This window comes from Lonchura striata, chromosome 9, assembly GCF_050655825.1.
Source record: "Lonchura striata isolate lonStrDom1 chromosome 9, ASM5065582v1, whole genome shotgun sequence".
Classification (NCBI taxonomy): domain Eukaryota; kingdom Metazoa; phylum Chordata; class Aves; order Passeriformes; family Estrildidae; genus Lonchura; species Lonchura striata.
Genome location: NC_140711.1, coordinates 29,029,145 through 29,049,493, shown reverse-complemented (window position 1 = coordinate 29,049,493; position 20,349 = coordinate 29,029,145). Strand labels below are relative to the sequence as shown.

Genomic DNA, 20,349 nt, shown 5'->3' with positions numbered 1-20,349 from the left:
AGTGAGGGCAGTAATGGCTTTGTTATTTTAGGCCAGAGGAGCACATGGAGCTGTCCCCACCACGCACAGCAGCCACCCAAGGCCTGCTGGATTGATGGTAGCAATAATCAGCTGAACCACTGCTCTATTTCTGAAAAGAAGCTCAATTTTTCAGTAAATTCCAAAAAGCAGAGGCTTGAGAGTTTTCCTGGGAGATACGATTGGTATAAGTCGCAAGAAAAAGGAGTTCTGCAAGTGGAATGTATAAAATTTTCCAATATTGATGTTCAGACACCTCCCTGGATGGGCAGTGATTTGCCTAAATCCCATGGAAAAATCCCATCCTATCACCTCCTGACAATCTAAAGATTTCTCCTGAAAACCAGAGGTTTGACCTTAGAGTAGAACCTTGTGTCTTTTTTCTTTACTTGTGTGGAATTAAATCGTGACTTCAATCTTACATAAATAACAGTTTTCTACTTAAAAGTGATAAAAACCATTTGATTTACAAGCAAGTATCAGCAGTGTGTTACAATGTCTTCTTTTCAGCAGGAACATTGAAATTTGAGCGCATTAGATCTTTGTTAATCATATTTATTTCACTGTTGGTGGCTGCTCACCTGTAGATTCTCCATCATCCCAGAACAAATCCCCAGAAGCTTCATTGTTGATATCCAGGGCAATTATGAGTCCCATTGGATTCTTGCGGCTGCGGAAAGAGATTTATGTGCATAACAAACATCTAAACATTCTTGGTGGATCCTCCACGTTCATGCAAGAGTGAAACACCCAACAGGGTCACACTCCTTGGAGAATTGCCTTAATTAAATCTAATCCTTTAATTTTCATGCAAATGGATTAAAATACCTGGCGAGTTTACAAATTTCTATGCAAATAATTCATCACTAAAGGTGTGGAAGTGACGCTTGGATCACAGCTGTTCCCACACTTCAAGGTGAAAATCCTAAATACAATGGGCTGCTATAATTTGTAGCCTAGAAGTCCTCAGCCCCATTATGGGGGAAAAAAATAAATGTTACAAGTGTTCTGTTTGGGATCCTACCTTGCCACTGTGGTGGTGCTTGGTTTCTGAGTAGGGAAGATGTATCCACCTCTCAGGTGCAGCCCCATTTTGTCTCCAGGGGTTGGTATATTTTGCCACACTTTCTTCAGTTGCATTGATAAACCCTTATGGACATGGATTGAAAAGAGAACAGGAATTTTTGTATTATCCACTGCTGGCAGCGTTTTCTTAAGTCCTGAGTTTCATCAAATTGTGCCTTATAAAAAAGCTTAAGTTATGTAAATATCTATGGGCTAACGGGCACATAAAATAAAATAATTGCATATCACTCTGATTTAATGCCATAATCTGAGCCCTTTCTTGAGACCACAGTTCTTGTGCTTATCCCACCACCCCTCATCCCTTGTCTCCCAAGTAACCCCAAAGTCTTTCCTTCAGGTCTCTGTCCCCAAAGCAGGGCTGACAATCCTATTTCATCACATTCCCATTTAGAAAACGATGTAATATCCCATAATATCCCCTGCATGTCCTTACCGTGTCATACTCGTACCACTCTGCATCAGGAAAGTACACACGAGTGGACTCCACACCCTAAAAGTGAATAAAGAAACAACTTTCAGATTTCAACTCAATCAGATAAACTCAATTTTCCAATGAAGCTGAAGTTCACTGTGAGAAAATCCATGAATTTCCTACGCTTTGCTGTTTCCTGGTGTTTAGGATGGTGTCCAGAAGGGGGGAAGAGCAATCCCAGCAGATTTCTGCAAAGCTGCTGGGGTGTAACTGAATTGCTGCTCTGCAAAGTGGCAGCTCATTGAAAGCCACCCAAAGCCACAACGCTTCAAACCCAGTGAACCAGATCCTAGCCACGAGTATCTCTCTATCTTTATTTCCATTTATTTTGAGGCTAGCACCTTTCAGATTCTTGCTTTCCCTTTCTGCCTTTAACAAATATTTTATGTTTCTCCATGGCAAATTTGTTGCTGGCAGGTGAAATCATTATTTACAGAATAAACCACAACTTTTTTTTTCTTGTTGTACCACAGAGAAGCTGAAATTCAGCAAGAAAAGCTGACTCCAAAGGAAATTCAGAGATGATGTGCAGATGAGGTAAAGCAGAATATCAGACCAGATATCCTCGACTCCATAGAAGACTGGAAAACAGGAGTAGGATTGAACTGCAAGATTTTCTGTTTCAGCAGGGGTAGAAATGTGCTGTGGGCTCTCTCACTGGAAACAATAAATGAAGGAGAGGGAGGTGGTGACTCAACGTGGCCCATGGGCACCAGAGAGATCCCAAACCAGCCAAACCTACCGGCTCAAGAACAGGGGAAATCAGCAGCCCAGGGCCCCACAGGAACTGCCTGTCGATGTCCCATGTTATTTCATCAGAATAGAACCTGAATAAACGTGAAGGATAGATCAGAAATTGTTTTTTTTTTTTTTAATGTATATCAGCAGCAACCCCAAGGTTTCAGGGTAATGATTGTCCACAACCATGGCTAAAGGATGCCAAATAAAAACCACGTCCTGATTAGGCCAAAATGAGGTTTCACCAATTGGGAAGTCACCTACAGATATCCCAATGTGCATTTTCACAGGACAGAGGTTTAGAAAGTCCCCTGGCAGTATGAAATGTGCCAGATTTCCCTACTGGTGTGCAAACTCACTCGTGGAGCAGTGGCCTCACGACCGTGTCTCCTTGGGTGTGAGCTTTGTAGTGCAGCGTGTACAGGTAGGGCAGCAAAGTGTAGCGAATGTTCAGGTAATGCTTGGAGCTGTTCACCAGCAAGGAGTTGGGTCCAAACACAGCTGGATCTTGATGCTGGAAACAAATGCCCACTGTTATTATTGCCAGGTTCTCAGAAGCACTTTGCCAAACGTGCGAAAAGCTGTTTCAGAGGGCTGTTCCAGCACTGCCCATCCCTCCTCGTCCATCAGGGTGATTCCAGGATTCATCCTGGCACTCAGGTTCATGCCAAGGAGCTCCAGGGCCTGGTGGCTCTCACAGATTTTGGTGTTCCTTGGTTATAGCAGCAACTAATATTCATAAAACTGTTGCCAAAAAACTATATTCTCAAACTTTATGAAACCAAAACTCTCCCATCTATAATTTCATAAAGACAGCTTAAGGTTCTGTTTTCAAGGTGCTCAGTGATAGTGGGGATTAGAAGTGATATTAAAGAAAAGGTGGTCGTGTAACACAAAGCAGTTTTTTTACAGAAAACACAACTTACTATGACATATTCAGCATTGTGGTTCCTGGAAAATGGGTAAAATGCTCCCACTTGCATCCATCGTCTGCAAAGTTCTTCTGTGGTGTTCTCAGTGAAACCACAAATATCTGCTCCAACCTTTAAAAATATAAAATTTTAAAAAATCAGAATGCATTGGATCTATATTGCACCTCAAAATGTACAACATATTTGTAACTTTCCTCTCCCAAATCCAGCTATGCTGTCCAAAAAATTAAACTGACCCCTCATTAACACTGCCCATCATTCTGCTTCTTCCAAATTTTACCTTCCTGTTTCGTGATCATATGCAGAGAATGAGAAAAAAGCTTCAAAGCCATTCAAATTTAAACTATAAAAAGGATTCTGGCTACTTCCCTTCTATGTGGATGTCTCTAATTTGAAATAATAAGAAAACCAGGAATTGTTTCACATCCCTCACTGGTGTTTAAAAATTACTAAAATAAGAGGTTGATTGGGATATATGAGATAATAACTTTGTTACCCACTTCTATGTCAGCACAGCCACAAAAGTCAAACAGCCTGTATCAAAAATCGATAATTGAAATGTTTAAAGGAGATTCTTAAAAAGAGTTAATTTTGCCATGCCAATTTAAGTGGTTATTTGAGAGTGCTTGCTTAGATAACGTGTTCTCTGTTTTGGAAGGGTGTTCTCTGTTTTGGAAGGGTGGCATGAACTGATGTCCTACATAAGGAATTCCAAAGAGGTTAAACTCCAGCATTCCAGGGATTGCCCATCTCAGCTGGTCCCACGTGGCTGCATTGTCCCCCAGCCAGTGTCCCCCGTGCTTTCCTGATCCTGCAAAAGTGGACCTCGAGATCAGGAAGCTTCTGTTTCCTGGAAACACCATCTCGATGGCTCTGGAAAGGAATGAGGTTGGAATTACACAGAGGAAAAGACAACTCGGGCATTGATAATCCTGAACAAAGAAGATTTACACCAATTATTCATCCCAAGGATGGGGGCTCCTTTGCAGATGTGTTTTAACAAAGCTCAAGATTTTCATTTGAAATAATCTCTTTGCACAGCTCAGGCAATTTGTGGCTTTTCCTGCCAGCTCCAGGCTGTGGATTTTGCCTTGGCTAAATTGTCTCAAACATAACAGCATTTTCCAGGAATCTCCCTCCTTTAGCAGTCATGTCTCATGGTGCTTTGGAAAACCCAGGTCATGGACTGTTCTGAAACCTTTCTGCAGGATTTTAGGATGCATTCCTTACTTCCTAGTGGATAGGGTCATGGAATATCCATAAAGGTTGTGGACATCATATTGCTTGCCCCAGCTCTGCACTGCATCCAGGCAAAGTGTCTTGGAGTACATGACTTTGTCGAGAATCCCTTGAAGGAAGGAATACAAATAGCACTGGTAAGATACATTATTATTATTATTAACATTTCCAATCTTTAATGCTCATTTATGATATCTAAGCCCTTTTTCCTCTTATTCTTCCACTCAGGCAGTTTAATTGCTCCAAAACCAAAACGCTGCTCTTGGCTGTTGGTTTGCTCTGTGGTATTTCCACTCCTGAGCTTTGCACCCATCCAAGGAACTGGGAACTGTGCTCTAAATTCCTGAATCACCATCTAACAGCACACTGGCAAAGGTTACTTAAATCTACTATTAATACAAACTATGAACTTCATTTTAGTTCTGCAAATATCTGAAAAACTCCTGATAGTGCAAGAGGATCATTGCATTATCCAACATAACTAAGGCAATGACAATATCCAGTATTTATTTGACAAGATAAAAGAGGCAGTTCTAGAAACCACAACTGAAGTATACAAATACAAGCACATAAATATTTTCTGTCAATAGGATGTGCAAACCCCACCCGTAGGAACTACACTAAAATCACACTGTATCCTTGAAGGCAATTAACATTTTATTTGGTATTTTATTATTCTGATTAAAGTAACTGAACTTACTGGGAGTGTAAGGAGGGTAGTTTAACTTATTCTCTGCACAACCTTTTTTTGAGCCTTGAACAAAGTTGCACACTTCATTCATATCCTGGAAAGGAAAGATGCAGGATGTAATAAAATTGTCTTAAGTACATTTCCCTAAAAAAAGTCTTCCACTCTATTCTGTCATTAATATCTATTTAAGGAATAATTAAGGAATCATTAGTAGCTATTCTTGAACATCTCCTTCCTGATCATAAAAATACCTTTCAATCCAATAAAAATTCAATGTAATAAACATCAGTTATCACCTTTATTTTAAAAATAAAAATCCTGAATTACTCACAATCCATATTCCATCATAAGGCACTGTGTCATAGAACATTTTGCACTCGTTCACCCACCAGTTTGTGGCCTCGAGGCTGGTGTAGTCTGGGAACACAGTTTCCCCTGGCCACACCTGGAATAGTCAAAGGAAAATAATTAATGAAACTTTAAAGGAGATGAAAAAACTGTCATAGGATCACAAACCTGCTCAGGTTGGATGGGAGGTTGAATAACACAAAGAGTATGAATTTCTTGACTTTGAATTTTTCAATTGCGTTTCTTGTGAGTCCTACAAGGAGCAATACACAGCTGAGAAAATTCTCAATAGAAGTTAAGATTATAAATCAAAAGGATGATGTGGGATGTGGCTCTTCAGTTGCTACTGGAAATAAATAGGGGCTGGTTGATGAAATGTCCCTTGAGCCTTCAAACTACCCTTTAATGTAAAAAATGTTAGTATTAATGTAAAAAAAAAAAAAAAAGGTTAATGTGAGCAAATATAATTTTAATTGCTATTTTAGTTCTATTTTTACTTTAAAATTAAATTTTTTAAAAATATCCATTTTGATGTAGAATGAATGAAAAATACCTTTTTAATGGAAACAATTGAAAAAAAGCTAAGAAAGGTTGAAAGTAATCACAGTCTACAAGAGACCTTACAAACTTGGCTCTCCCTGATAGATAAATCCCCTGAGCTGAAGTAAATCCCAGCAGTGGGAACAGATCAAATTCAAATGTGTAAAACCACAATTACCTCCCCAACCAGCGCTGTTCCATCTGACTCGTTAACCCAGACATTTCTCTCCGACCCCCTGACGTAGCTTCCATAGGGACTTTGATCAGCCATCTTTTGGGTACTAATAGCAGGATCCTAAAGAAATTACAAAACAACAAAGAAAAGAAGAAATCAGGCTATTCCATCCATTATTACAGGCTGTAAATGAAGTAATTACAGAGAATAATGATGACAATAAATAACTGTAATGAAAGTGTACACAAGGGGAAAAAAGGAGTAATTAAGCGCTTACCAATATGATAATATATTTTTGTCCATGTTCATGCAAATAAGCTGCAAATTGAGGGAGGTCTTTGAATTTCACTTTGTCATAAGTGAAATCTTTCCTGTTCTCCATATAATCAATATCAATGACTTGGATATCCTGAAAGAGAAGGGAGTTCAGCTTTTCCATAAGAAGTGATAGGTAATGATTTTTATTAGTCGGCTTTCTTCCCAAATATTAGCTGAATATTAGGGTATTTTTATTTTATTGAAGACACCAGGTTTATGGCCCTTGACGTCTAATTTTAGAAGTTAATTGTACTTTGCCTTTGACTGTCAATTAAGAATAATATATGGTCCCATAAAAAAATGTTTCAAGAGAAGAAAAATGGACAGAGTTGGAAAGAATAAATGAAAAAGTTTTACAAGGTAGTGTTTGAATAAATCTAACTGCAGTTAACCCATCCCCCATCCAACATTCTGATAATGGGTCTAGCACCAAAATGCACCAAAACCTCTGACACCACACGTTTGCTAATCCCAGCTCATGGAAAATGAGCCAGTTGTAGGATCTCAGGGTGCTTCCCAAAGCCCACACTCACGTGGGGCAGCCCAACAGCAGTTGTAGGATCTCGGGGTGCTTCCCAAAGCCCATACTCACGTGGGGCAGCCCAACAGCTCTGTTCCTCTCCACGACTGTCTTCACCTCCTCCAGGGAGGTGTATCCGTAGCGGCAGAGCTGGAATCCCAGGTTCCAGTAGGCGGGCAGTGCTGGAAGTCCCACAAGCTGCGAGGGGAAAACAAACACCCCACGTGCTGCTGGACACCCTGTGCCACCTCATCCCCTTTCCCTGCATCCACTGATGCCTCAGGATCTGAGCTTTTCTATTTTCCATCTCTCTAACCCTGCAGTTCTTTGGTGTGGAACTCTGAACTCCACACCCAGTGCCAGCTGCTGCTGTCCCAATTTTGGGCAGACACAGCAATTCCTCTCCAGGCCTGGCAATCAAGGACCCCTCAGTGCCTCAGGGCAGAGATGGGAACAAAAGTGAGCTGGGGGAGCAAACTGGGGGTCACAAAAGTGAGCTGGGGGAGCAAACTGGGGGTCAATGACTTCATCACCTGAAGCTGGAATTGGAGGATTAACCCCCAATATGCAAATGGACCAAACTTAAAGTGTGCAAACTCATCACTCCTGGTCCAGTTTTGGGCTTGGTCTGCCCTGAATGTACCTGAAGGCCCTTCAATAAACATTTATTCTCTTAATTTTGTCTGGCCTCTGTTTTAGGTAGCCCTGACACGGCATCACCACATGTCTCAAATCTACTCCAATAGCCCACTCCTAAATACAGTATTTTTCCCTACTATTTATTTATTTTAAAAAAACACTGATATTCTGGGACAATGCCCAGTTTTTAAGGTGTCACTGGAGCTGAGGCAGATCTCGAGAAGTGCAAAGGACACTCAGTGATATTTTGTGATCATAAAATCCAGACATCCTGTAAACACATTCTCTATCCCCTAATATTGCATATGAACAGGAATTTGTCCTCAGGATAAGAGCAAGGAAATATAAATTATTCTAGAGACCATCTCCAGCTCTAATGGCCATGGTGTAAATTACAGATTTATGAATTCTGGAGCTCTTGGGCCTCGAGCATGCATCCTCTCCAGCACCCAGAGAAAAAGAATATTACAAAATAAATTCCAAGCACTTTGAAAAAAATCTGTCCAATGCATAATCCCTGTAGGTAAAGGTACCTGCAGGTACTCCTGGACTACTTGCTCTGGAGTGTTCCCCAGGAAGATGTAGAAATCCAGGATGCCTCCAATGGTTCTGTAGGTCACTGCTGGAGCAGGCTGCACCACAAACTCTGCCAGACAAGAGTGCACAAAAACAGTTCTGAAGGAAACTCTAAAATAACTTTTCCAATTGATGATTAGAGAATTTACTGAAGTAAAAAAACCAAAATGCTTAAAGAACCCTAAATCATTAATTGAACTTGCAAATAAGGGGAAATCAGACAACTCTTTATGTGTCTCTCTTTCCATTCCTTGCACCCTATTTGCTATCCCAAATGCAAATCCTTGCATTTCAATTCCTTGCAGAAAAGAGAATCGGAGGAAATCCAATGGTTCAACCTTTTATCTCTGAATTTTTAGTAAAACTTTCCAGCCCAAAGATGTGCAGAGCTCAGTAAATGTAAATACACTTATCTGAAGGGATTAAAGGACATTTATTTCCAATGTTGTTCACTTCAAATTTTGTCTTTTATTCCACTGCAGACCTCTACAGCCTTTGGAGAAGTTCCTGACACTCAGATTTCCATCAAAATCCTCCGCTTAACTGGGAGCTACTCACTATTTGTATTTGAATTATTATTAGATGTGGGGTAATGACTGTCCTCAGATGTTGGGGGTGTTTTTAAGAAGGGACACTTACATCAGCTCAGCTTTTACTGCAATCCCAAAGATCATTTCAAAGGAAATTCAACTGCACTGCTCAGAGCCCCAGGGAAAGGTTTCTTACCCATGGCATTGCTGTTCATCAGGAAGACACCAAAGGAGGCTCCAGTATTGTCTTCCAGACACAAGAAGAAAGTGTGGGCTCCATATAAGTTATCCATTGCCTAAAATAATAAAGGAAACAGGCAAGCTGATTAACATCTAATAACAGGATCTGTTCTGGAATATTTCAAAATATATCGTGGGTAGAACTCAAAATGTCTCAAATAGGAGAAAACAGCAGAAATTTAAATCCTGACAATTCCCTGTTTTATATGTTCTGCTTTTCCTGGTGTTATTCTCCTTTATTTTCCATTAAAACAAGAATTTATCCAATAAATAGATAACAGATCTGATGGATCTCCAGGAAAGCTGGCAGATATTGCAGCTCTATTTCTGGGGAATAAATGTGCTCATCAAGAACTTGAGAGGTACTTCCACCCCCTTTCATCACTGATCATGTTTTACATCTAATCTATATTTCTATTCATTCTACCAGGCAATAATTTTGATGCCTAATCTATGGAAATAGGAGAGTGCCTTGCTGGTTTTTCATTTCCTATCTAATTATTTTTTTTATTTCTGCTGGTATTATTAGCAACATAACCCCTGAGAGACATTAACAATTGTTGCAATAGTTGTGCTTTTTCTCCTAAAAAAGCAAATTCAGTTAAAATGAACAAGAAACAGAACCTGAGCAATTCAAAATCAGCCCAACTTGGTGCTGTTCAATGTTATTTTAGATTAATGAGTCTACACTCAGTGGAGTCATTCAGTTAAGAATATCTTCAATCCAGAGCAAAGAGTGAGGAGGAATCTCAAGGCAATGGGTACAAATTCCAGAATATTAATTAACTACATACAGCCATCTCACCCTCAGATTTCAATCCATTTATCTCCTATTGCAAGAGAACAAAAGTTCTCTCTAAAAGCAGGGAGTTGCTTTATGAAGCTGAGAGAATGGTGAAAATAGTCTTACAATTATCAAAAACTGGGTGTCACAGAAATTGTTTCATAAAGGCACAGCTAGAGAACTCTAGAAACAAATAACAGCTGACAGACATATTTCATCTTGGAAAGAAACGGCTGTTAAGGATAATTTTTCCATAATTTGAGCTCCAAGGATGTTGCTGAAGCAGACTGGGCCATCTGAACTGAATGCTGCCCTCAGCAATGCCTAGTGTTATTTATTAGTATGTTATTTATTCTGATTATCAGTAGAAGCTGAAGACTCATCTATTAAGGTTTATCCACTGGTTTTCCACTGCACACCAACATAAAAATCAGGGAACACCCACCAGTACCATGGAGCTTTTAGTAACAACATGGAGCGCCCGAAAAATCTTCAGGGGAAACTCAGTGGATTCATGAATTTTTTATCTCACAGCCCAAGAGGTTTGGGTGACAGAACTGCCAAAATTGAGGGGAAAAAAACCCAAACTCACTGCAGAGGGGGCAGTGTCCCTGGCGAAAATAGGCCAGGTTTTCCAGTTGACGTCGTGCCTGTACTGCTTGTGCACGTGCTCCCCCACGCCGTAAATGTTGCTGCTGGGCAGTTTGATGGAGAGCTGCAGGAACTGGTCAGCGTACTGCAGGGGCCCAATGGTCGTGTCAAACCTGGTGGAAAAGTGCAAAAAAAGAGAGGAAAAAAGGAAGATTTTTACCAAGAGCTGTTGCAGGAACTGTTTCTGCTCGTTGCAGCTGGAGCTGGGTGGCACGGTCAGGTCTCCACCCAGATCTTTCAGGTTTTCTTCTGACTGTTGACGGAATCAGAACTCTCTCTTTGGGTCTCAAGTGGAACAAAAGTTGGTGGGAGGTTTCAGACTTTATCAGAATAATCAGGATTTTGGTAATGAACTGTTGTGACATATTGTCCTTCTATAAAAAGGCCTCTCTTTTGTTGGGCTGTTTAAGAGTGGGGGAAAATCCATGCAAATCTTGTGCAAAGAAATTTATTGAGGATTTATTCTCTGCCCTTATCCCACAGTACTCTTATCCCAACAGCTTCCTTTCAGATCCTCAACCTCAGAGTCCAACATCACTGTCATTTTTTCTTTAGAGACCCAAATGCAAACACTTTCATGAAATTAAAGAAGGCCTAAGGAAATTTAGACAATATTCCAGAATTTTGTTTCAGTGTGGTCCCTCAGGTGCCTCATCCCCCTCCCTGTACCTGTTTAATCAGTCAGGCACTGCTGACTGCCAGGTCCATCTTCTGTGTCCTCTCTAATTGCAAATCAATCATTGCAGAGGATTCCAAGCAAGAAAACAATACTAATAAGAGCAAAAAGCAACCCTTAATTAATTCAACTCGAAGCCTTGCTAATCCAAGTGGCCCGGCCCTATGACAGGTAATCATTCCTGGCTGATTTAATGAACACCTTCATCCTGGCACTTCCCTGCTCTCAGGGCACTTGGACAACTGTGGGTTGGTGGGTTTGGTTTCATTCACTCATTTTTAGAACATAAATGGGATGAGACAATTAAATGCTGAAGTTCATTAAATATTTTACACACAGCGTTACATAACCAGCTATGCTTGGATATCACAGGTGTAAAGGGCAACCTGATTTTGGTGGTTCAGGGCCTCAGCACAAGTGTAGTAAAGAAGATAAAAGGTAAAGGAAGGTAAAAAAAAGGTTAAAAGGTAAAGAAGATAAAAGGCAATCAGGAGATTTCCCACATGATTTGAATTTATATCAGCAAAGAGTCTGGCAAAGAGGACTGGCAAAGAGTCCCTCAGGTAATAAAAATTGCCCATATTGAGATTTCCCCAGCACTGGGAGAACGTGATCAGAGAGCCACACCTGAAACCCTTCAGCCAGAGCTTCCCACCTCAGACTTTGTTCCCAAAGTCATCCCAAGAGTCCTTGAGGGACATCCACCAGTCAAGAAGAGGGAAGAAGTAGAGTCTGTGTCTATGAGGACACCTCATAGGTGGCATCTGGTGTGGCATCACCATCTCTCGGGGAGCCCCAGTGGCACCTGGGTCACCGAGGGAGGCCCACCAGGACTTACAGCACTCTGCCATTGCTGGCTCTGGTCACCACGAGGCCGAAGGGGTTCTGCTTCAGCTCCACCCTGTAGCTGGGGCTGGAGGCCGCGGATCCCTTGAACGGCTTCACGTGCTCATGAGGGACCTCGAACCTTTGAGCGTTTGGGTCAGTGATCTGCACACATGGACACAACACAGCACTGGGCTTTAATTAATCCCCAATACAGACATTTGCCAGCATTTTCCACAGTTCTGACTCAGCGTATTTCCAGCCTTACCCCAGTCTTCTCTGTTTTCATTGTTATTCACATACAAGTTTAATTACTCATTTTCAGCCTTTTTCTTCAGAATATTTGACTCTGTGTTTCCCTGACTCAGCAGGAACCCATCACAGGACAAATTCTCCCACAGAAGATTCACGATCCCACAAGCCACTGGTATCCCCACATCCATGGCACAGCCTCTTGAGCTCTCCACAGAAAACACAAACCATTGGAAAAGCTAATATTGTCTGTCAAAATGATTGAGGGATGTGATTGCGCCATAAACAAAAAGTAAGTAAATACATTTATCCCCCCCAGATCTTCCTGTGATGAGGACAAATGGCGGATAGGAGAAAATCTGAGCTTTCCAAAGGTCTCAGTGATTTTTCATGCAGAATTCCCACCGTGCCAAGTCCCCGTTAACCTGAGGCATTGCAACAGCAGGGAGGACAATGAAAGAACTTCAGTGGGAATCACCAGAGTGCTCCAGAGCCATCAACCCCACACCTTGCAGAGAAACCAGGACTTGGAGCAGGGGAGGACAAATCCTGACCTTGAATCGGAAGCGGTTGTTTGTCTGATACTCCGCCGTGAGCAGCACGGTCTGGATGTCGTTCCCGAAGAGGGAAGGGGCTGGCAGCCTCTCCAGCGTGGCCTCAAACCCTGGGGGGGACAAACACGAGGTGTTGTAGGGAATGGGACAGCAGGGGCTGGCAGCCGGGGGCCAGCCCAGAGCTTACCTGCCTGGGTGGACCTCTGGGAGCCCTGCACTTGGTAGCCATGGCTGGGTGAGAAGAAGCACCAGGGCACGCTGGCGTCGCTCTGGGGGCTCCAGCAGCAGCCACGGAGGGAGCAGGTGCTCTGAGCAAGGACAAGAGGGGCACAAATCAGCTGGGGTTACACAAATAAACCCATACCAAAACAGTTAAAGTGCACATTTCACCCCAAATGGAACATTTGAAGGAGATGGGGTTGTTCAGCCTGGAGAAGAGGAGGTTCAGAGATGTGGCAAGCACATTTCTCTCCCTCTCAGGATTTTTCATAGAGGTGCACAGAGAGAAATTAAAGAGAAAACAATTTCTATTTCTGCTCCTTGTTTTTCCTATGTGGAATGTGTTTAGAGAATTTTTTACCTGGAGTGAGTGCTTGGTTGGATTCTGGTGAGGATTGTTTGAGCTTGGTGGCCAATCCAACCCACCTGGGGCTGGACTCTTGAGAGAGGGTCATGAGTTGTGTGAGAGTTAGAGAAAGTAGTACGTAGTTTTAGTATCCTCCTTTTATATAGTATATTAATATATTTTAGCTTAGTTACAATAAAGAAGTAACTCAGCCTTCTGAATTGAGTCAGACATTGTCATTTCTTCCCATTGGGTTCACCTGCATTCACAATACTGGAGGTGACCATGTTTTTCTCTACAGCTTCCTGAAGGGAGGTTGTAGACAGGTGGGGTCAGTCTCTTCCTCCGGGCAGCAACTTGGACACAGTCTCAAGCTACATCAGGGAAGGTTTAGGTCGGATATTAGGAAAAAAAATCACCGAAAGAATAATAAAGTACTGGAATTTTCTTCCCAGGGAGGTGATGGAATCACCATCTCTGGATGTGTTTAAAAAAAGACTGGACATGGTGCTATAGTTTAGTTGAGGTGTTAGGGCATGGGTTGGACTTGATCTCAGAGGTCTCTTCCAACCTCATTATTTTGTGATTCTGTGAAACACCAGAAACCTTAATGATTTCTGCACTCGGGTCAAGCCCTCCCTTGAAAAACTCTATGTAGTGAACTCAGTGGTGGCACAGAAAGCACCAAAGAAGGCTTTTAATGGATTCAGAGTAAATTGCTTATTGGAGATGCATTCTTTCTTAAGATCACAAGATCCACAGGTAAAATAAATATCTAAAAAGAATTATTGAAACATTTGAGCTGTGACAGATACAGCAGGGTGTGACCAAAAGTCAAACTCTGGAGAGGGGGTGAAAATTATCATGGGATTAACACCTAATAAACATCTATATATGCATAATATCTACATCTTAATGTAATTTTCCAGTATCAGAAATATTCAGACTGCTTCTGCATAACCTCAAATTGAGAAAAATATTTTTAATAAACCAATTTTTTCAAGCCTCTGTCTCAGTGTAGTGGCTTTACACGCACATTCACTAAAAAGCTGAAATTCCTTTGCTTTGCTGTTAGAAATGAACTTGTCCATGTGCTCTGTGTGTGAGGTTTATGTTTGGAGATAAGATTGGGGCAATTAATCATTAAGTCTCCACTCATTTTCTCTCCTTAAACCCCCATTCATTACTTAGGGCAAAGGACAGTGGCAGAACAGCTCTCACTGAGGGTGAAGGGCGATTCCATCAGTGATCTCGGAACACAATTCCAAAAGGGACACCTTCCAAACCTCACTTTCACCTCTCCACTACCAGCAGCTCTTTCTGCCTTCATCTGGTTGTGCCCTAATGCTTTTGGTGTTTGTAACATATTTAAAACTTTCTGCAGCTTGAAATAGGTGGACAAAACCCCAAACCTTCATTGCTGCTCTCCTTGTTTTGGGGTTGGAGAGCCCAAACTGGGCAGTGCAGGTCAGATTATTTTCAGAAGCTCTGGACAGATAAAAGATAAGGCAGCTCCAGCCCAGCAACCAGGCAGGTGCTGAAGGAAGCACTGAGGGAGCTCACAAAGCCACTGGTTTGGGAAGCCTCTGGGCATTTATTTCATAGTGGTTTTACAGAGCACAAAAACAACTCAAAACCACCCAAAATAAACCCCAGATTCACAAAACAGGTGAATGTTTTTCCTCTCTGTCTTAGGTTCATCCCATCACAAAACATTTGCTGTCATTTCCATCAGGTTCCAAGCCAAAAATAAGGGCTGGAGAAGGGCTGGAGTGGGGGCTCCTTTTCCCTGCTTTGACACACAAAGCCCTTTGTGAGGCTGTGAAAAACCCAGGCTCACTTCCCACCCCTCCAGATGCCACCTGAGAATTCCCCATTTCCCATTCATAAAATATTGCAGGGCAAAGGAGAGGAAGCACCCAGCCCTCCCAGACTGCAGAGATCTCAGCTTGATCCCCTTACATCATTTCCTTCATATATAGGGGAGTATCCTAAATATGAGAACAGATTTGCTACTTCCATCCTCTTCTCCCTTCCCAGACCAGTGACCATCCCATAAAAAGCAGAATAAACTGATTTTCCTAAAACCTGCTGTTCAAGCATCCACATTCCCAGCTTCCTAAGCAACATTTTTCTCTTCCCCAGCTATTTCTCCTAAATACTCCTCAACTATTTTTAGCAGTTCCTTCACAGTCCAGTGATATTTTTCCAGCTGGATCTTATCCTGGCAGATTTCTATTTTTTTTTTTTTTTTTGGTGGCATATCGAGCTTTCTGCACAAGGAAGTAAACACAGGAGCTGAGGACTGGCTGTGCCTGGCACAGGGGAAGGAGCAGAGTTCACCAGAGACATTGGGGAGCCTGTTGTAAAAGCAATCATCTGCTATAAATAAAGATGTGATCCCAGGCTGGGGGCTGTAAAAGCAGCACAATAGATACCAGCACCCAAAGCTTAATTAGGAATTACCCTGGATACGAGGAAGCTGTTTGCACTGGGGGACAGCATGAACCGAGCACCAAGAGCCTGGCCACGTGCTGAACCAAGGTGTGCTGCTCTGTGCATCCACACAGGCCTCACCAGCAGAGGATTTTGGGAAGAAAAGCCCAGAAACCAAGCCCCAAAGCAACAATTCCTCCTTCCCTGAGCTTTCAGAGGTGCCAGCCTGGCCTACACGAGCTCTGCTCAGTGGAATTCTTGTTTTACTGCTGTGTTCTGCTTGTCTGATCAGACCTCCTGGCAATCTTCCACTGCAGATCCTAAATATCTTCCTTCTTCAAGCAATTCTATCTTCACCAACCACATGGTCAAATAAAAGATATCTATTTATTTTCTTTTGTTATTTTCTTCATTTCCTTCTTATTCTTTTATGCATTTCTTCCTTCCTTCTCTCATTTTTCTTTTCTTCTTTTCTTCCTTCCTCTTCTCTTTTCTTAATTTCTTCCTGCCTTCCTCTTCTTTTCCCCTTCTTTCCTCCTTCCATTTTCTTTCTTCTATTTACTCCTCATTTCTGCAGTCCTACTGATTTTCTGGCTCCATCCTGGACATCTTCAGTGACCAAGGAGCTCAAGGCAGACACTGACCCTTGCAGCTTAGCCAAACCATTCTTCCCAGCTGCTGTTTATTCTGAAAACCCCTCACACAAACCACTGCAGAAGAGCGATGCAGGCCCTGCAGTTTCACAGATTCCTGCATTAGTGCAGCCTGACACAACCAAATCACCTCCAGGGCAAAATGTGCACAGCAGTGAATGGGATCACTGGGATGGGATTCTTGTTTTCCTCGTGGAGAGAAGGTGATATTTATCTCTAACCCTGTCAAATCTGCTGCCCGCTCTTCACTAATATTCAGAAATCATTTCTTTTACCTCTAATTTCAGATCAGGCACCCTCAGCACTGTGATCTGCATCTACTTTTCTGCTGGGAGCTGTGATTTGATTATTTTTAATTCTCTCCCACCACCAGCCTTGCAACCAGAGCACCACTGCTCATCCCCCTGCTTGAGGAGTGCAGCCCTGCATGTGGGGTGACTGGGTCAAAGGCTGTATGAAAAATAATAATTTGATAGTAAGTCATTCAAAAGTAACTATTACAGAAAGGTTCTCAATGTGAAAGCACTGAAAAATAAAGGGCATCATAAAATCATGGAAGGGTTTGGGTTGGAAGGGACCTCAAAGCTCCTCTCATTCCAACTCCTTCCATGGGCAGGGAAGTTTCCACCATGCCAGGCTGCTCCAAGCCTCACCCAGCCTGAGATGATGCTTTTCACTGGGAATTTTATCTCTGAGATTCTTAAGCCAAAAGGTTTTTTCCATACTCTGCTCTCTCAGACAACCCAGCCAAACTGGGATCCAAAGTGGGTCTGATAGGAAACTGCAGAAAGGAAACCCTGACCACAGCTTGTCCACTGTAAAACTGCATGTCTCATTTCTGAATTATTATACATGCCAGTTTTTGACCATCACACCAAATGAAACAGTTCCGAAAAAGTTGTTAAAAACTAAGGGTGACTCTTATAACTGTTTGATGTCTGACCAATATTCCTGCCACCTCTCCGCAAACCAAAGAAATCAGAGTTCCAATCAATGGGCTGAAATAATTGTGCAGGAGTGAAACCCCCCCACTGCAAACACTGTGAAAATCACAGATTTAAACAGGTTAAGGAAATACCTGATCAGGTAGAGACAAACGACATTTTTACAAATAAACAGGAGGTTTTATGGGATGAAATCTCTTTTCTAGTATTTTCCAGAACATTACCAGACCTGTGTTGCTAATTGATCCGGGATGCAGTCAATTCTCTGTGCTACTGGTGTATTTGGACATTGTGGGTGAAATTCCGAGTCTGTCAGGGAAATAAAGGAATGGGTTAATACCAGGATCTTTAAATTGCAGGAATAGCTTGATTCCCTCTGAACTCAGCACTGGTTCTGCTCCCTGCTTCCCTAACAACAACAAAGATCCAAACCACTATCAACCATTGCTTCTGTTACTCATTTTTACCTCTGGAAAATGGCACACAATTATTCCAGATATGAAAACTTCACTGTAAACTTTTGAGCATGTTGGTAATTTTGATAGTTTTATTTCATTAGTCCACTTTCCAGTGAATTCTGTCAATGTGCTCTGCTTCATTGAAAATACTTGCAAAACTAAAAATTGGAAGAACTTTTCTCTTCTTAAACTGGGCTGCCATGGTGCTCCTCTTCCCCTGAGCCAGAGTTTTCCACAGGAGCTGGAATTGGAGCATCAGGAAAAGCACCTCCATTAAAATGCTCCTTTAGATTTCAGGTTTGTGGGACTGAATTTAAGGTGGGCAGCTTTAGGTGATTAAAGGGAGCACTGAAGGTTACTGTATGTATTTGGGAGCTGTTTGTGTTTGGAATAAGGACTATGAAGTGCAGGGATGTGCCCTGGGCTGAGATGGACACACACCCCCAGATTTGCCTCTTTGCATCAGCTGCACTTGTGCTTTTTGCTCAGGGAAACTCCTGCTCTTGACAGAAACAGGAAAAAAAATATGCAGATATTAGTCTGCATGGGCAGTTTTACTAAAACACCAAGGTTTTGCCTTGTATGAGCAATAATTTTTATTTTTCTGCAACTTTCACCCCAAGCTGTGTGCTCCAGCCCCTGTGTGTGAATGGAATTACACAAAATGGGACTGGAAGTAAAGCAGGTGCTCTGCATCACATCCCTGGAACACAAGGCCTTCCTGATTTATCAGTGCATCGGCAAGAAACACTGGGGGATTTTAGGATTATGATAACATTTCATGCAATTTGGCCGCTCCCACATAGGGATCAGGCAGATTTTTTTTTCAGAGTTTTTTTTAATACTCCAAAAATTGAAATTATGTCCCTAAAGAAAGTCCAATCAGTGGAGGGAGAGATAAAAGATTTTTCACTACAATAAACCCTGACTCATGCCATTTATTGCATCCGTATCTGGTAACTCCAATTGTATCACCCACAGGAAGGACTGGCCACGATTCACCTCTGGGTAACAATAAGATAATGATATCATTTGGATAATGAGAAAGGAAGCCCTGAGCCAGGTGCCACTTGGGTTTTGGCTCCTCCAGCAGCCATGGGAAGCTCTCACCTGAGGATTTGACCCCGGAGTGCCCCGTGGCCAGCAGCCCAATGAGGACACAGGCGATGACCGTCACCACGGTGAAGAGGGCAATCAGAGTGAGCTCCAGCCCACTGAACTTCCTGCCCATCTAGGAACCCAGAGAAACTCCATCAGTCAAAGTAAAACACGAGGAACAGCTGTAGATTACATTCCCACTTTATTAAATTAGCAGCATTTAAATTGGTCTGGTTTTAAGCCGTGTCACCTAATCTTGAGGCTTAAATAAAACTCTCCTTAAAGTCTAAGTGCAATAAATCTCCAGTTCAGGATAATTCACCCAGTGCAGATTATGATATTACACTGAGAAATGTATTTTAGTCCCTGCAAATCACTTAACACAGAAAAATTTCCTTCTAAAATTAACCATGGAGTTTCCCACAGGTTTGGAAGAGAAACCAAATAAATTCTTCTTCCCCTTTTTTCCTTTTCTAAGCTTTTTTTTCAAGGTTATTCATTGAAAAAGGAGGAATTTGATTTGTTAAAAATATAGCAAAGCTGGAATAAACTCTGCGGGCATGTCCAGGACACGTGGAGAAGGCAAGACAGAGATAAATTTCTTTTTTGTGCAGTGGCAGAACAGACTGTGTACAAGCACATGGCACAGTGGCTGCTGCTGGAATCGCAACTGAAATATGGGAAATAAAGGAGTCAGTGCCTTAAAAAGCTGTGGAAACACAAAGTTTTCCCAAACTCCTTTTTTATATCTTTGGTGAGAAAGGTGTGCTGAGCCAAGGGGGCTGTGCTGGCTCAGAGAACAACCCAGACTCATCAACATTGAACTGTGCACCAGCAATTAAAATTATTTAAATTAATTGAAACTAATTAAAACTAATCTCAGCAGCCAGATCAATACACACGGGCAGCTACCACCTCATTTAGCTTGTGGTTAAGGGCATTTAACCTCATAAAAGAGAGTTAAATACAGAGAAAATGGTTCTTTTTAGTTAAGGAAGTGTGGGAACACACATGCATTGCACTGGCACATCAGAACACTTTTACATGTTTTAGTGATGATCTGAAGAAGTGAAATATACTTTAGAATAAACTATTTTGTACGTGAAATAACAATTTAATTGTTGTATGCACCTCCTGCCATTTTTAACCCATCACCCTCTCTCCATTACAACATAAAATCCCCTCTTGCTGTGTTGTCCCAGATGATATCATCTTAAAACTTAACTTAAAAAACTAATGTTCATTTTTATGAAAAGCATAATTTTTTTAAGTTCTTGTCATTTAAGCCTCCTATCTCGTTGAATTCCAGTTCTTTCTTCTCCTGGTCTCCCTCCAAAGCCTAAACCATTGGAAATAAATCATAATGAATTATAAGTTCTGCTGTGTGATCA

At 41.8% G+C, this 20,349-nt stretch overlaps 1 protein-coding gene across 1 annotated transcript in view; it reads right to left on the bottom strand.

The window, feature by feature from the left end:
* Nucleotides 1-19,566, bottom strand: part of SI (sucrase-isomaltase) — a 44,854-nt gene extending 25,288 nt beyond the window's left edge. The window contains exons 1-21 of the mRNA XM_085588059.1: nt 18,971-19,566; nt 17,632-17,711; nt 12,992-13,112; nt 12,805-12,914; nt 12,012-12,163; nt 10,439-10,610; nt 9,019-9,118; nt 8,250-8,362; nt 7,150-7,275; nt 6,517-6,648; nt 6,243-6,359; nt 5,508-5,621; nt 5,186-5,270; nt 4,477-4,594; nt 3,948-4,119; nt 3,241-3,357; nt 2,674-2,828; nt 2,319-2,403; nt 1,538-1,594; nt 1,043-1,167; nt 600-688 (exon numbers count right to left, since the gene is read on the bottom strand). Of these exons, the coding sequence (XP_085444185.1) occupies nt 600-688; nt 1,043-1,167; nt 1,538-1,594; nt 2,319-2,403; nt 2,674-2,828; nt 3,241-3,357; nt 3,948-4,119; nt 4,477-4,594; nt 5,186-5,270; nt 5,508-5,621; nt 6,243-6,359; nt 6,517-6,648; nt 7,150-7,275; nt 8,250-8,362; nt 9,019-9,118; nt 10,439-10,610; nt 12,012-12,163; nt 12,805-12,914; nt 12,992-13,112; nt 17,632-17,711; nt 18,971-19,091 (2,461 nt within the window). The 5' untranslated portion in view covers nt 19,092-19,566. The remainder of the gene's footprint in view (nt 1-599; nt 689-1,042; nt 1,168-1,537; nt 1,595-2,318; nt 2,404-2,673; nt 2,829-3,240; nt 3,358-3,947; nt 4,120-4,476; nt 4,595-5,185; nt 5,271-5,507; nt 5,622-6,242; nt 6,360-6,516; nt 6,649-7,149; nt 7,276-8,249; nt 8,363-9,018; nt 9,119-10,438; nt 10,611-12,011; nt 12,164-12,804; nt 12,915-12,991; nt 13,113-17,631; nt 17,712-18,970) is intronic.
* Between the last annotated feature and the right edge of the window lie 783 nt (nt 19,567-20,349).